Genomic DNA, 15836 nt, shown 5'->3' with positions numbered 1-15836 from the left:
TGCTTTGATTTGTTAGGAGTTGTTAGGATCAAAGCTTAATCAACTCAGGTGAGGAGGAAAATAGTACTTTCCACCTTGGTCTTGGGTATTGATACTGCCTCTATAAAAAGCCAGCACTCTTAGGCTGTATCACAAGTAGTGTGGCCAGCAGGCCGAGACAGGTCATTCTCCTCCTCTGCTCTCGTGAGACCCCACCTGGAGTCCTGTGTCCTGTTCAGGAGCTCCCAACATAAGAAGGACATGGAGCTGTTGGAGTGAGTCCATAGGAGGCCATGGAGATGATCCAAGGGCTGGAGCAGCTCTGCTCTGGAGACAGGCTGGGGTGTTCAGCCTGGAGAAGAGAAGGCTCCAGGGAGACTTTAGAGCACCTTCCAGTGCCTGAAGGGGCTCCAGGAAAGCTGGGGAGGGGCTTGGGACAAGGGCAGGGAGGGAGAGGACAGGGGGATTAAAACTGGAAGAGGGGAGATTTAGGTTAGATATTAGGGAGAAGTTCTTTAGTGTGAGGGTGGTGAGACACGGGAACAGGTTGTCCAGGGAAGCTGTGGAAGCTCCATCCCTGGCAGTGTTGAAGGGCAGGTTGGATGGGGCTTGGAGCAACCTGGGCTGGTGGGAGGTGTCCCTGCCCATGCAGGGAGGTTGGATCTAGATGGTCTTTAAGGTCCCTTCCAACCCAAAGCAGTGTGTGATTGTTTGATTCTTGTTAGCAGTGGCTGCAGGGGTGCAGAAACAGTCCCAAATAAACTCACCTGGAGGCAGATGGTACATGTGTGTGGTGGTGGTATTTCTGTGTGTTCTGGCAGAAGACATGATTGGTCAGGGTTAAGGAGTCTTCTAGTGGTAAGGAATGGGAATGGAGTTTTTCCTGTCTGACAGGGAAGCAGGGGCTGCTTGCACACTGCCATTGAAAAAGAGTTGTAGTGAAAAATACATTTTGAATTACCTCTTTTCCTACTGTAAAAGGCCCTGAAAAGTAGGACTGTTGCAGTTTATTTTGTATGATGAGCTAGGACCTTATCATGTTCATATTAGCCTGCAAGATGAATTTTTTTTGTTTCCTTTTCTCCAGAAAGCTTTAATTTTTGAAATTTTGGAAAAAAAAAAAAAAAAAAGTCAAGATTTGACAAGTTAAACCAGGAACAGACCCATATATTATGTAGGTGGAGCTGCTGAGGGTTAGGCAAAAATAGCACTTCCCATTTTTAAACCACAGTTTTAGGAGGTCCAATTTTTCAAAATGTTATGAATTTGGGTGGAATTTTCCATTCAATCCATTTGCTATGGATTGAATTATTTCTGGAAACTTTAAAGAAATACAGTGGTGTTTTCCAAGAACATAACTAGGGAGGAATATCTTCACTCACTCGTGATTGAAAAAGGAGTAAGTTGACCACAGTGTATGGAAAGCGCCAGAAGCCACTGTGTCCTGGATGAGGAGGTCTAGCTCTGCAGGGCTCTCCCTGGGGCCAGGGATGTGCCTTTTGCAAGCTTTGTTGGGTTTGTCAGGTCTGAGGCCTTCATCTGCCTGTTACTCTATGTTAGTGGCTTGCTGAGCTGCCAGATCCTTTCTAGAGCTTTAGTCTGTGCTGGGGATAATTCCGCTGAAGGCTGCAGTTACAGAGCCAAGTGTTATCAGTCATTACTGCTCATAAAGATAAGCCCAGCCAGGAGATGGGAGTACTGGAGGCCTCCTCTCAGTTGTCTTCAGGAAGTGAGGGGAAGGATAATAATAATACTAAGGGTCTGGGGAGAGGAGTAATGATTGATAGGAGGATAAGAGCAGGACGCAGCCAGAAGTGCTGTTGGTGCTGGGTGAGAAGAGCAGAGAGAGGGGCCTCTGCTCTGCACAGCTCCAGTGTCAGTCGGGCAGGCTGCAGGCTCCGAGGCTGACTTGCTCCATTCTTGGTAGCTTGGCCTGGTTAGTGGCTCTCCCTTCTGCCCTGCAGGGTGTGTAGTAGCTCGCAAGAGCATTTAAGTCTGTGCTGACGTCTATGCTGCCTCTTTCACATTCACTGTTCAGGGTTATTGCTGGATTTAAAGGGGCTTAACCTTTACACTGTGCAGTGCTGGCAGCTGCTCTGGCTTCCCTCTGGCCTCTCTGTAAGCAGAAAAAGCTGCTTAGCAGCTGGGGCAGTGTGTGCATGTGTGCTTGTGATGTTCTGTGCCATGTCAGCTCCTGGCATGTACCTTAACACAGAGGAGCCTCTCTCTGCATAGGTGAAGGCACCTCTATGTTCTTGGGGAGCTGCCTGTGCCCCATCTCATCTCACAGCTGTTGTTTCAGCTGACTGAAGAGAAATAGCTCTGCTGTCTAGGTTTGAGAAGAAGAAGACAACATTTGAGGTGGGAAGAGCATATTTGACCCATTTAAACTTTACACTGCCCACCAGTCACCATGGGAAGTATCCAGAACGGTTAATGGAGATTACCAGAGCACTGCCACCCCTCTGGAGAGAATGTGGCAGCTTCTGTGGTCACAGGGCACAGCTGCCTCAGTAGGGCTGTCCTGCAGTCATCTTCACCTTCTTGCCATGTCTGCAGCAATGGACACAGCTACAGTGCATAGAGGAAGGAGAAGGGAAGGAAGGATGGCAGTGTTACAGCCAGACCTTGTTCCAGCAGGACTGGAGGAGATGCTGCAGCTGCTCATGTAGCCTCACCAGCCTGCCTGCTGCTGCTCTGGCATTGAGCTCTCCCGGGTGCCAGCTCCAGGCCATGCTGCAGGGCTGGGGTCCAGGCTGGGGGATGTGGCAGCAGTGCTGGGAGGTCAGCACAGGGACAGGGAGGGAGCAAACGCAGGCATCAGCAAAGGTTCTAGAGTTGGAAAGGTGTTGGTACAGCAGTTTTGACATGTCTAAATGTATGTAGCTACCTGGGAATAGTGATGTAAATAAGGATGAGGGCAAATAGAGCCAGAGGTGACTTGGTCTGTGGCTTGTTGAAGAACACAGGTTGAGTTGTCAGCTAATCCTTCCCTGGGACAGGTGAGCCTCAAGTGTGCTTCACAAATAGGAGTGGATTTTAACAGTTTCTTCACCAGTCATTAGTTGTGCCTATCAATGATTGTAAATCTGTTATGTGCCCTGACAGAACCCCAAAGAGAAGCTGAGAGTGGTTTAGCTTGAAAAATATCAAGAGCCTATTCTCTTTTTGCAGATTAAGAACTACCTGGAACAAAGTGGTGGGATTGTCTCTCACAGGAGTGTAGGGACTTGATTTGTCCTTTGCAGAAGATTTTGACACTGTATAGGCATTACATGCTTTCTTAGCTAGTTTGTTGAGGGTTATACTTAAATCTGCATTAAAATCTCTCCAGCAAAATATGCAAGTCTGTTCTCAGGTGTCTTCTCCTCATTCTAGCTGCCTTTCACAGCTGTCTTCTCAAGATGCTTTCCTGTGCTCTTAGACTGAAGAGAGTGTATATGAACCCCAATTGCAAGAGCTGTTAAAGTTGCAGGAACATTTCAGGACTAAATTTATATAAAGGAAGATTTTACATTTTATTTATATTTCATTATTGGACAGAGTATATAAATGTTTATCATATTTGGCCTCTGTTGGTCAATCCGCTATCCGAGGTGGCAAGGTGAGAGACCTGGTAGTGGTTTCCTCAGAGATCTGTCTCTGTTTCTCAGTTCAGTTTCAAACATCATATTCAACAGCTAAACAGTGATTCCACCTGCGCAGCTCTCTATAAATCAGACACAAATAGTTCTGAGTCGTTTGAAGGACATACATCATAGCAAAACCTTTGTGATAGGGAAACTGCAGTATTCTAAGGAAAAAGTCCTTCCTGAGGCAAAGTATGTAAAACACTTTTAAAAGAATCCCTGTGAGCCAGGATGGCAAACTGTACAGGAAATGCCTTTCTCTGTAGTGTTTAGACTTCAAATAATTGAAAAAAGGCCAACATATCACCAGAAGTTCTGAACTTATTGGAAAAAATAATAGTTTTCTCTTGGTTTTTCCCCTATCACAGTAAGTCAAGTTCTACTTTCCATTTCCCTACTCTAAATCTGATGTAAGAGCAACTCATTTGGCATCTCTGTGGATTTAACAGAGGGCAACTGAGAGCAGTATGAGACCCAACATCTATGTAGGTATTGACAATTGTAAATTACAACTAAGGGTTCATGGCAGCAGTGTGGTTTTGAAAAAGTGGCTGCAGAAATAATCCAACAGTCCCCAGGACACAAACAAGGACGAAGATCCAGAGAAACAGCCTGTCCACTACCATGGCAACATACTTCCAGTCTTCAATGACCTGAAAGAAAAAGCCAATTAAAGATATTAGCAATTTGTCATATTCTTTTGCTCTTCCTCTTGCTAATGTTGGGTTTTGCTTATGAAAATGAATGGAAATGCATCTCAAGGTTCATGGAATTAAATGACTTTAGGTTTGGGAAGGGATTTTTCTCCTACAACCATTCTGGGCAGTGGAGAAGAACACCGCAAATATTTCTTAGCTGTCTTGGATGCATCAGGTACTGAACATGGCTTCCTGGTGGAAGCCAGTCCAGAAGGACCCACAGTATAGTCCAATTAAGGAATTTTTGTCTTTAACTTTAGTTTGCAGATGCTATTAATCTCAGTGGACAAAAATAGATAGTGTTTACAGCTGTTAAACAAGGTTAGTTTCGGAGTTCTTTTCTTATCAGCAGTCATCTTAATCAAGGGATTTAATGCATATTAATAGTATTGCTTTTATTCAAATCTCTTTTTGCCTTGCCTATGTTGTCTGTGAGAGTAATGGCCTCATATTCTGTTCTCAGACTGAACTGACTATGGGACAGGTATTATAAAGGGAGAATACATCAGTCTTCATTTGCATCTCAGGAATTATTGTATTTTCCCCTGTCGTTGATTCTAATTACACATGGGACATCCTCACTTCAGTGACTTTACCATGCTTGTAGATTATTACATGTCTTATATTAAAACATTACATACTTTTTCTTCAGTGCACACTTTTAATTTCCACTTCTGCTAATGGGAATTGTGGGCTTCTGAAACCAGACTGTAGTAAATGTACATGAACAGTTGTTATCAGCCATGATAATGGAGGAAGAAATCAGGGATTAAAATTATTAATCTAGAAAAGTGATATGTAATATCAGAGGAACTCATGTGAAAAGCACTCAATTAATTTTTAATGTCTAAAATATCCTTGCAAATTGCTCTTAATAGCAAGTGGGAGCTTTGTAAATCCTTTAGTATGCAACACGTTCTTGCATGAATTTCTGAGCTATTAGAAAATGTTTACTTTATGAAATCTGCTTCTGTTCAGTCAGTTTCAATGTTTACAGGCTCATGTCTAATGTTAAGAGCTGATCTTCTTTATTTATATTGACAGTAATTTCAACTAATAAAAAACACTACTCAGAGACATGCTCCCCAAGGGACTTCTGCAAGATCAGAAACCAGACTTTATTTAATCTGCTTGGCTGAGGAAGGGGAGAGCACAGCAGAAACAGAGACCCTAGAGTCTGACTGGCATTTGGGTCAGAGAGGGGACACTGGTAGATAGGAAGATGATTTTTCCTACCCATAGGTGCTCATCTAAACAAAACTTTGAGCCATCTGAGTTTTTCCAAGCGTTATTCCCAGTGTGTTTAGAAAAGCTTTAGTGTGCTGGCTGGTAGTACAAGAGTAGGGCAAGTGAACAGGGCAGCAGCAGCACTGCTTAAACATGTCCTGAATGAAGTACTTCTCATAGCCAATAAGAAGACTGATTTTACTCAAATTAAAGAAGTGTCAGGTCTGCTGGCATTAGGATTTCAATCTTCCCCATTGTGTTTGACATAGAAAGGTACCTTAGCCCAGAGAGGGCATTTGCAAAGGCATTTAATCAATTTTACTAAATCCTCCTTCTGTGCCCAGTTAGATAAAGAAATGCTCGAGTTGCAGGGAGGTTGTTTCTGGTTAACGTGGCTATGGGCTGAATCACAGTCTTACTGAAAACAATGGGAAAAATATTATTTTTCTAGCCTGGAATTGAATATTATTTTTTCCGCTGCCAGACACTACTTGAATGTGACAACACAGCTTTTCCAAGGTGTTTCATGACTTACTGGGCAATCTCTTTATAGAAATAGCCGTGTTAGTTTCCAGGAATGTATCAGCAATTACCAAAATGCTGTTCATTAAGTTAATTAGTGGCATAACTTATTTCCTCTTAAAAGCTACAGCTAGAATCTCTAAAAACTTTAGAATAGCTGGGGAGTTAAAATATACTTTCTGAAGAACAGTGTGTTCTTCAGAAAGAGGACAGGAGATGAAGTTGGGAAAGACTGGGGTGATTTCACATTTTTACTTACGCTCTGGTCGTCGTCATCACTTTTCATGTGCTCTGCTATAAAACTGACTCCATCAATTGCCTCTTGGACTTCAGGAGAAAATTTCATGCCTGTTCTTAACCTGAAATCTCGGTGACTGCTGACATTGTCAAGAGTCTCAGTGATTTTCATGTCATATTTTTTTTTTGTAGAGGCCGTATTCAAAAAATAGGTAGAGTTCTTGTAGAAGTCAGCTGGGTCCACACAAGGATTCTCTGCTTTTGTCTTTTTGCAGCTGTGCAGCTTTTGCCGTGGAGAATTATTCTCTGGACGCTTCATGAACAGGTAGGCTGGGAGTCTCTCAAGGAAAACCAGCTTTACCCAAGGGGGCATAGTGTGAGTACTTGGAGATCTATGGTGGACGTTGAGCACACAGACACTGGTAACTATTGAGAAGGTCACTAAAACCATTGTAAACATGAGATACTTCCCAATCAGTGGAACATCTAGAGATGTTGGAGGGACAATTTTGGAGATCAGTAGCAGGAACACAGTCAAGGCAAGCAACACAGATATGCATAAGGTCATTTTTTCACCACAGTCTGAAGGCAAGTAGAACACCAGGATGGCTAAGGATGTAATTAGCACACAGGGAATGATAAGGTTGATGGTATAAAAAAGAGGTTTCCTTTTAATAATAAAGTCATATGTCACATCAACATAATTGGGGTCCAAAGGATTTACAGTCCTTCTTCCTGGCAGTGCTACAATGTCCCACTCTCCACTTGGTGTGAAGTCATCCATGCTTGCCATGGAAGTTTTAAGCACCATATCAATTTCTGTATGATCATAGGTCCAAGACCGGAACTTTAATGTGCAGTTTTGTTGATCAAATGGGAAATGCTTGACTTCAATCTTGCAGGCACTCTTGTAAATGGCTGGTGGCAACCAGCGAATGCTCCCATTGTTCTTCACAATTGCATTTGTGTAGAGTGAAACTTCGTATGTGCCATCCGCACTAGTGGAAGGAGAGGAGAGAATAAAACAGTAAGAGGAGAGACATAGTTCAAAACAGAAGAGCTCTGGCACTCTTGGTGGGCCTCAGTTGTTCCTAGAATCCAAGTTGAAATGAAAGAAGTTCAACTGACTGCAGTCAGGTAGCACCCTTTTATCTGATTGGAAATGTACCCCTTAGGAGTTAATAAAAAGTCTAATGGTTCAGATGTTTGTTTACAGGACATCACAGAAGACAGACCTGGTTTAGTGCTAAGATTGATTTTTTTTTGTTTGTTCTAAGTAGGGAAGTGCTACAAGTATCCAAGGCTTAACAGTGTAGCAGTTCTCCTGCTCTCTTGCCTTTGGCTCTGGAAGGGCTTCATGTTGCAAAGCCGGGTGCTTGGTACTGATGTGAGACCCTAGCAGGTAATTCATGTACCTTGTGAAACAACCAAGTGCAAAGGGTGTGGCTGCAGCATACAACAGTCATTAGTTCATTGACAATGTAATTGCTATTTTTTAGTAAAGAAATGGTGATCTTATTTCTCTTTTCATTTGAGCCTTTGTACTAATGTAAGAATCCAGTATGGTGAGGCTAAAAGTTTGTTCCCATACATATAAGAACTGCAGTTCTAGCACCATAATTATGTTTTTTTCAGTACAGTAAAGCAACAGGGTCAAATGTTGTGCAATTTATTATATTTTCTTATACTTGTTTCTTTAATACGTTATGAAAATTGAACATGATTTTAAATGAATATTAACTCATGGAGTTCTGGTACATATGAACTATATAATGGATTTATGTCCTGGAGTCTGGGGTGGAAAAGGAGGGGAAAAAATATAGCTCAGAACCTAAGATGTCTGATAGAATTCCAGATGTCTTGGCTTCTTGGAAACATGACTGGTGTACAGCTGCACTTGTACGTACAGTCCATGCTGTCCATATGGTCTAGTCTGCTATAGATCTGTGTCCCAGTTGTGAGCCCTGTCATGGATCCTCTGGTGGTGTCACAGCTGACACTGCAGACATGCTCCAGGTCTGTTGCAAAGTCTTTAACCAGAGCTTTCATCTTACTAAAATTATCTTTGAGTCCAGTACCCCTGTGAGATACACTTGATACTGGCTAAAATTTACAAAGTTCAGTTTTAGGATTTTATCAGACCTACTTCATTGGTTCTAATGCTTGGTTAAAATTTTGTTCTCTGCCTGCATAAACTACAGAAGTTTTACTTACTTATTGTAAAGCACAATGTCTGGCAACCAGATGTGTTTTGCAGGTATTCTCAGCTTATCGATTCCTTCGTAGTCAGAGGGTTTCCAAGCCAAACGATAATCAATCCACTCCTAAGAGAAGAATTGTACAGTATTGATGGGAGTATCCAAACCAGCACTAACAAAATAATCAGTGTGATGGAGTGAAAGCAGTTGCATTTGGGGTTTGCAAGAGCATTCCTCCTTGGATTTCGTTACCTGGTTCAGCCAGACGTTTGTAGTCATGATCTGCTCCCGTTCATTCTGCAGGGAAAAAGAGAAGAGCTGCCTTCTAATGTTTCACTGTATTGCAGTAATAAGATTTATTCAGTGGGCTTTTGAGAATATTTCCAATGGCACAGAACAGGCATTTCTCTCCTGGTAAGTCTTGTGCACATACTGGTGATAAACAGTAACCCCTCAAGTGAGAGCTTTAACAACGACAGTTGTGACTGGAGTAAGTGTGGCTGTTTGGCAACTATCAGCACTACCCTGCCAAGCTGATTCCCACCCGCATCCCCTCTGTGGATTTGATTTGAAATAGAAGGCACATCTGACCACCAGGAAGGCCTAGATTAACTTGTGTGAGGTTTATGTAAGGCTTGCCATGTCAGCGCTCAGCTGGCAGGTTCTGCTTCATGGAGCAGCTGTCTCTGGACAGCAGTCCAGGAGAGAAGTCTCTCTCCAGCAGATCTGTCTGTCTGGGGCTCTACTGAAAAGACAAGGCAGGAAGCCAGAGTCAGGAGGATTTCTTCAGGAAAATAAGTTAATTCTCTGATCCTGAAGATGCTTGGAAATGTTAGAGCCTATAAGATGCCTAATTTTGCTTTCTGCTTGAAGAGTATATAGAGGGATAGGGGCTGAGTGTGCCATTCTTCATCCTTGCCCATTCATCTACTCTGTTTAGACTGTTGATCTGCCTGTGGGGGCACAACAGCTCACTTTTTGTGCCCAGAGTCCACAGGAGGACACTGTGATAGTGGTGGCAGTGCACTGTGTGAGGCTGCATGCATGTCTGCATCCAGGTGGAATTCTCCAGGAGAGAAGGAGCTCTTGTCCCACAGTCATCTGGTATACATGACAGTCTCTCCTGTGTAAATCAGCCTCCATGTGTGTATTAAAACTCTTCTGTTTGCACAGTTTCCCTGAAGTTCCATTAATGCCTCTCTCTTTTCTGCTTGAATTTCAGAATATAAATTATGTAGGTCTCTTAAAGTTTGCAGCTGCTCAGTCACTGTCCCATACACAAATTCTGGCAGGGAGGCAGTCATCTGTAGCTTCTTTTTCATCCAGGGAGAGATCAGCAAAGCTGGAAGCCCTGATTCAGGAAATTATTCCCACTTATGTACTAGATCTTGTTTCCACTGCAGTTAATGCTAAGCCTCCCTTGGCACTGAGGTGTGTATTTGTAGCGTGGAAGAACTGTTAAACACGTGCTAACCTCTTGAATGTAAATGTCTTTTAGACCCATTGAAGTAATTTTTATTGAATATGAGGGGTTGCTTACATGGGGATTGTCTTAACCATGTTAAGCTATTCCAGCTGCAACTAATATATCTTTTCCTTTACAACATTTCACTATTCCTTGCTGATAAGTCATGACATTTTGAGCTGGCCTTGTGGCTTGCTTTCAGGCCATTCAGCCACATTTCTTTGCTGCAAGAAGCATAAGGTTGTTTAGCATTGTGTGCACAGTCCAGGATAGATCCTGACCTGGTGTAATTTACTGTGCCTGTACTGAAATCAGTGAAATGATACTGAGTTTTTGATCAGTGGAAGTTTGTTGGGTGAAGATACAGCCACTGTCTTTTATTGCTTAGTCATAGATTGGTCTCCCTGTAGTAGCTGCATTCTGAAGTATAAAAACCAGTAAATTACATGTATGGGCTGTGCCTATTAAGTATTATTGTGTAAACTAGAAAACAAGAGACATAGTAACACCAATGTGACTTCTACTCAGAGAGCTGTGCAAGTAGTAGTGAATGAAAAGGCATAGCCTAATTTGTACTTACCACACTGATAAGCTGTGCCAGGGAAACCTGCAGTTCTATAGATACCAACTGGGAGGAGTTGACAGCTGGTCGAATTAACTTATTGTACCTGTCAGGACTCAGTAGGTGGTTCATTAGCTTTTCCTCAGCATCTGCTGCCGTACTTCCTGTAAAACATCACACAGCAGGATTGTAGAAGGGAGACCAAGTGATATGACAGTAGGATCACAGAACTTCTGTGCATCGGATTATCTTCATGAAGTAATGAGGGCTTTTGATTTTCCAGAGGCTGTAGGCTTGCATGAGCAGGAGGACATGGTGCTTGCACCAATGTCTCTTCTGCTAAAGTTGACTGTCTTTCACAGGCTACAGATCAAAGCTGGTAAATCAGAGTCCTCTGAGGTTTTTTTTTTTTTTCCACAGTAAAATGTGAGGTTCAAATGGATAGATACTTTTGGGAGTTCATTCACAAATAAAAAGTGGGAGCAAACCACCCTCTTAATAACAGAGGAACATTGTTTCAGTGATCCAAATGCTGGGAGTACTGCTGTGACTTCTCTCTTTACTGCTGTAGAAGACAGAGCTGCAAGTACACCTACAAACTGGAAGACTGATCTGTGTAGGGAAAACCAGAAGATGAGCTGCAGGAGTCATAAGGGTTTTTTAATGATTGGGAGCTTTTTGGTAGCTAGTGATGTTTCTGTTTCAGCATGATTTAATTTGAAAACCCAAGGCAGTAGGTAAGCCTTACTTTATGTGGAAATAAAACCTGATATATGGACGAGCACAAATCCTGTAAATCTTAGATGGCCAAAGCTGGATTTCAGTGGCTGCAAAAGATGGTACCTGCAGTACCCCATCAAACAAGCCTGGATGTTCTCCATGGAGCAGAATAGCTTATGGCACAGCCCCAGAGAGAACTGCATCTGTTCCCATGTCCTTGCATGTGCTTTCAGAAGCCATTCTGGTGGAATTTTCAAACCACTATAGACCACATAGTTATACTGGTAACTGAGGTCCTGGGGGGAGAATTGATCCAGAGAGATTCTGCTGTAGGTTGAGCTGTTCTGTGTTGTGTTATACAGCTGAAAGTGCTGGACACAGGTGTCAATGAGAACTGATTCTAATCCCATTGATAGAACGATTCTTCAATAGAAAAGGGCACCCAACTCAACCTTAGAAACTGAGGAAATAGTAGCTAAAGAGAGAATCTTGGTTAGAGTTATTTTATTGTTTTGATTTTATTTTAACAAACATCCCTGCTGTTGCATATGGAAGTGTCATAAGCAGATGACTATTACTCAAATATAAACAAACTGTAATTTGTTTTGTTTCATACAGTGGTCACTGAATGATGCTGGCAAAGACAGAAAATTTTTGCTTTAATTGTTAAGTATGTTTTAGCTGTGTTGTCATTTTTTGTGTCAATATTCTAGCATATGGAGTGTTTGCTGAACAGGGAATAGGAAATACAAACTGCAGAATATTTGCAGAAAACTAATTCTGAGTTTGTAATAATCCTATTCTCTGAGGCCTGGTTTTAGCAATCGTAGTCGTCTGGTCTACAAATCAGAACCTGCTGTGGGGTCTGCATGTCTGATGAGAACAGCTCACGTTTCCAAGTACTGACTCTGTCAATAAACTTCATGCAGATGAATGACAGGCCACGACTTATTTATATAAAAAAATATTTGTTAAATAACGAGTCCTTTTCAGAAATTATCTGTCTTTAGGAACGGGGTTCCTGTATTGAAGAATTATTTATAAAATTGCCATCCCATCCCAACCGTTCAATAGCCAAACCACCAGCAATAAACCTCGAAGGAGCGTCTCTCATCTCGCTCAGGTGCCTGTACCAAGCACCACTAGATGTCAGCAGCGCACTGCCCGCAGGGTTGCTAAATCCTACCTCTCTGTAAATACCGTGTAAGGAGTGATCCTTGTACAATTTTTATAATCTCTTTTCCATTACCAATCTACATATTAACCATGTGGCACCTAGTGAGAACAAAATTACCCGGCCTTCAAGGTCATCTTTATATGCATTTCATGATGTCTGTAGCTGCACATTTGAAAGTCCTCTTTCCTTCTGGAGTTGGGAGAAGTGGAGTTGCACAGTTTCCCTCACAAACTGTTATTTTCCAAACAGCAGTAACCACCAGAAATGTGGCAGGAGGTAGACTGATACTTTTAGACAAACGATTTTAACAAGATTGATGAGGCAGTTCTAATTTGGGGCTGGAGTGTTTTTGTGTACTGGAAGCAGTAAAAGAGAGAAAGCACATTGGGGTGGATCCTGAGCTGGGGAAATTGCTTTAGCTTCACTGGACACGCGACACATCTGCTCCGTGACAGGGAGAGCGAAGGGTTGCATAACCTGTGGTTCACAGTCTGCAGCAAGTTTGTTTTCTCTGCAGGAGTATGACCATTAGGGAAAAATTGCTTCAGGATGCTTCCAATTGCACAGTGGAAGAAATGAAAACACAGACCTCATTCCCTCCCCTGTGCAACCTTTTCCTCTGACATGCTCTTATTTAAACATATAAAATGGAACGACTAGTTATCTTGTCTTATGTTGTTTATTTTCAGTGCAAGGACAAATATGTTAGAGTGATTCCCAGAGAACAGAATGAGGAGCTGTTGTTGACAAATGCAGGCAAGTGCATGGTTATCACTGTCTAAATGGTACAATTTAAGATAGGGCATGTTTCCTCTCTTTCCCTGACTGCAGTTATTTAAAAAAATGTTGAAATATCGTTTGTTTAGAAATAAAAAATGTAGCATATATTATCATTTCTGCTCTTCCCTCTCTCACAAACCGTGGTGACATACCAGCTTCCCACCTGTGATTAGTAAAGAGTGAGTGAGATGCAATAATAAGAAAATCCCACTATCTACTCTGAAATTACCTCATGATGTTGTTACTTCCCAGCATGTTCTTGAGTAAAAAGATTTATATCACCTCTTAGAATAGTCTCTTAGAATAATGCACACTATTTTGGAACACAATGTTCCAGTGGTAAATTTGCTGCATTTAAAAGACTATTTTTATTTCTACCCTGCAATTAATACAAACAAAAGGGAAACACTTCGGGGTTTAAAAGTGTGTAATCTAAGAATCTAAATAGGCCCTAACTCTTTATTGGTTACAAAACAGATGTTTTCTAAAGTTGCCTTTCAGTGACTGAAGAAATAGAACAACTGTGGGATGAAAAGGTAATTATGGGAAAGATGTGATTTTTGTCTCAGTTCCATTTCAGCCAGTTTCACTCTGAACACTTCAGTGGAGCCTCTGTGGGAAGAAGCTCTCATGGTAAAGGCACTATTTCATGCTGCTGTCAGGCTGGGAGTGTTGGATGAACCACATGCAAGAAATTCTGGCAGACCAAAGGAAATATTCCTAATGTATGTTTGCTTTTTTTTAGCACATATTTACATATTTCAACTTATTTAAAACTATTTACGTACTAATAAAAAAATTAGGAGGTATGAACTTTGCAAAATATGTGAACTTGAGCCAAAATTATATAGACATGAGATCTGTCTTGTTTATAGTTCATGTCATGGTTCATTTTCTATGTTTTCACTCTCACCACAATACCTGCTTTTCTTATCACTGAGGAGAAAGAAATATTTACTGATTATCATTGTCATCTCCTACTGTTCTGTCATTTTATGTCCAACTTACTCTCTGCCCACATCCACTTTCATGGGTCTGCTGATACTGAACAAGCCAGAAACAACACTAAAATAATGAATATCCTGCATCCACTTAAAGTCTGCCATCTACTGAGGTGATAGTTACAAATTGTCTGAGAGCTTTTATCACAGTCCTACCTCCTAGCCCCGAAAGCTATTGCTGTTTTCAAACTGTATCTGAAAGAAAAGATCACTTACCGTTCAAGTAAAAGGAGCCCACTACAAAGAGAAAGAGGGTGTACATATTCCTCATGGCAATAACAAGAAGAGGTGGATTGCTGTTCTTCAATTAAGACAGCTGGCAATAAGCTTGGTTGTCGAGGATGCACGAGGACGAGATGTAAAAGCAAACCTGAATCTGGGAGTTTAAATGCCTGGAAAGAGACAGACAGTAGGACCTGGCAGAAGCACACTGCAAATTGGAATTTTTGTGAGCATAGTGGTCCCTCCCCCTTTGCAGCTGTTTAGAGAGCTTTGTGAAGAGGAAAAGCACATAAGAAGAGGGAACATAATGTGATAATGTTGAATAAAAGGAAATGAAAGAGCAAACTAAGGAACAAGATTTGGAAAATGCAACTGCTTAATTCCTGCTGCTAGATAATATTTAGGAGGCTTTCTGTATAATAAGTGCAATGAGTGGGAATAGCTGTGTGGGAAGAGCTTGATAAAACTTTGTGCTATAAGACCTGCTAGTGACAGACATGTCAATAAATTATACCCTAGCAGAGGGTCATTTTTGGTGTCAAGAGAGTAAGCTGTGTACTGCCAACCCTTTTCCATTCCAAGGCCCACGTGTGTGATCCCTCCAAACTAGCACTTTTCCAAAAGGCTTTTTGGGAGCAGCAGTGGAGGAACAGAGAATTTGTTGCCATTAGCATTTGACAGGATGTTGAAAAGCAAGCTAAAGCATGCAGTTGAGAAATAGCAACAGCTATTAAGACACTCCAGAGGAGCATTAGGGAAATTCTATGGAAGCCATATTCTACAGCTGAAGCATTCAGGGAAGTACAGGGTCTTATGTGTTTTGAGACTTACCTGGAAAGATTTGTGTAGAAGGAAAGGGAAAGAAAATCTTAGATGCCCTTTGCAAGCACTGTAGGACAGACTGAACTCCCCGATGTGGGGGGAAAAAAAGTGCTAATCTTCCAAATGCTGTTTTATCTCCATATTGAGGTTCTTCTCTGCTTCAGCTGGGCACAGGATGCAGTTCTGCTTTTGTCTCATCTCTCAAAAGCCTAAAATCATTGGATGGAATGGAGACATTCCTGATTTACCAGCATAGCATACCAGACTTCTGCATCTAGCAGTTGCTACCTGATGGGGATTATTTGGAGGATGTCAGCTGGTGCTGTTAGTCAAGCTGTCAGTGTAGTGTTGAACAACCCTTTTCTTTCTCCCTAAATATTTTAACCACTTGCTTTTTTTCAGTAAATAGGCCAGCGTGTTATAGCTTTGTTGTCTTTATAGGGGCTGCCATTAAAGGTAGCTCAATATGTAAAGATATTACTCATTTTTTTTGTAATTGTACTGGAACTCCTGAACAGTATATTGATTGGTTTTGTCTCATTTTTTTAGGTTAGGAGGATGGATTCAGTGAGACAAATGGAAAAACATTCACTGCAT

The 15836-nt window shown here is 41.8% G+C and overlaps 1 protein-coding gene across 1 annotated transcript; it reads right to left on the bottom strand.

The window, feature by feature from the left end:
- Positions 1 to 3482: 3482 nt before the first annotated feature.
- CHRNB4 (cholinergic receptor nicotinic beta 4 subunit) lies at positions 3483 to 14660 on the bottom strand. Its single transcript, XM_051628645.1, has 6 exons — positions 14412 to 14660; positions 10536 to 10681; positions 8743 to 8787; positions 8507 to 8616; positions 6315 to 7290; positions 3483 to 4261 (listed from the first exon to the last, which is right to left on the bottom strand). Exons 1-6 carry the CDS (start codon positions 14464 to 14466, stop codon positions 4121 to 4123), a joined length of 1473 nt encoding a protein of 490 aa, XP_051484605.1. The 5' UTR covers positions 14467 to 14660; the 3' UTR covers positions 3483 to 4120.
- Between the last annotated feature and the right edge of the window lie 1176 nt (positions 14661 to 15836).

The sequence above is a fragment of the Apus apus genome, chromosome 10 (assembly GCF_020740795.1).
Source record: "Apus apus isolate bApuApu2 chromosome 10, bApuApu2.pri.cur, whole genome shotgun sequence".
In the NCBI taxonomy this organism is placed as follows: domain Eukaryota; kingdom Metazoa; phylum Chordata; class Aves; order Apodiformes; family Apodidae; genus Apus; species Apus apus.
Note: the sequence above shows the minus strand (reverse complement) of the source record. Positions and strands in the feature narration are given on the sequence as shown.

What these genes read in the sequence shown, in the direction of transcription:
- CHRNB4 (XM_051628645.1), bottom strand. Translation starts at nt 14,466, where the DNA reads ATGAGGAATATGTACACCCTCTTTCTCTTTGTAGTGGGCTCCTTTTAC. An exon ending in CAAACGTCTGGCTGAACCAG is followed by an intron (nt 8,617 to 8,742) that starts GTAACGAAATCC and finishes TTCTTCTCTTAG; the next exon opens with GAGTGGATTGATTATCGTTT. An exon ending in GTGATGACGACGACCAGAGC is followed by an intron (nt 4,262 to 6,314) that starts GTAAGTAAAAAT and finishes TTTTTCTTTCAG; the next exon opens with GTCATTGAAGACTGGAAGTA.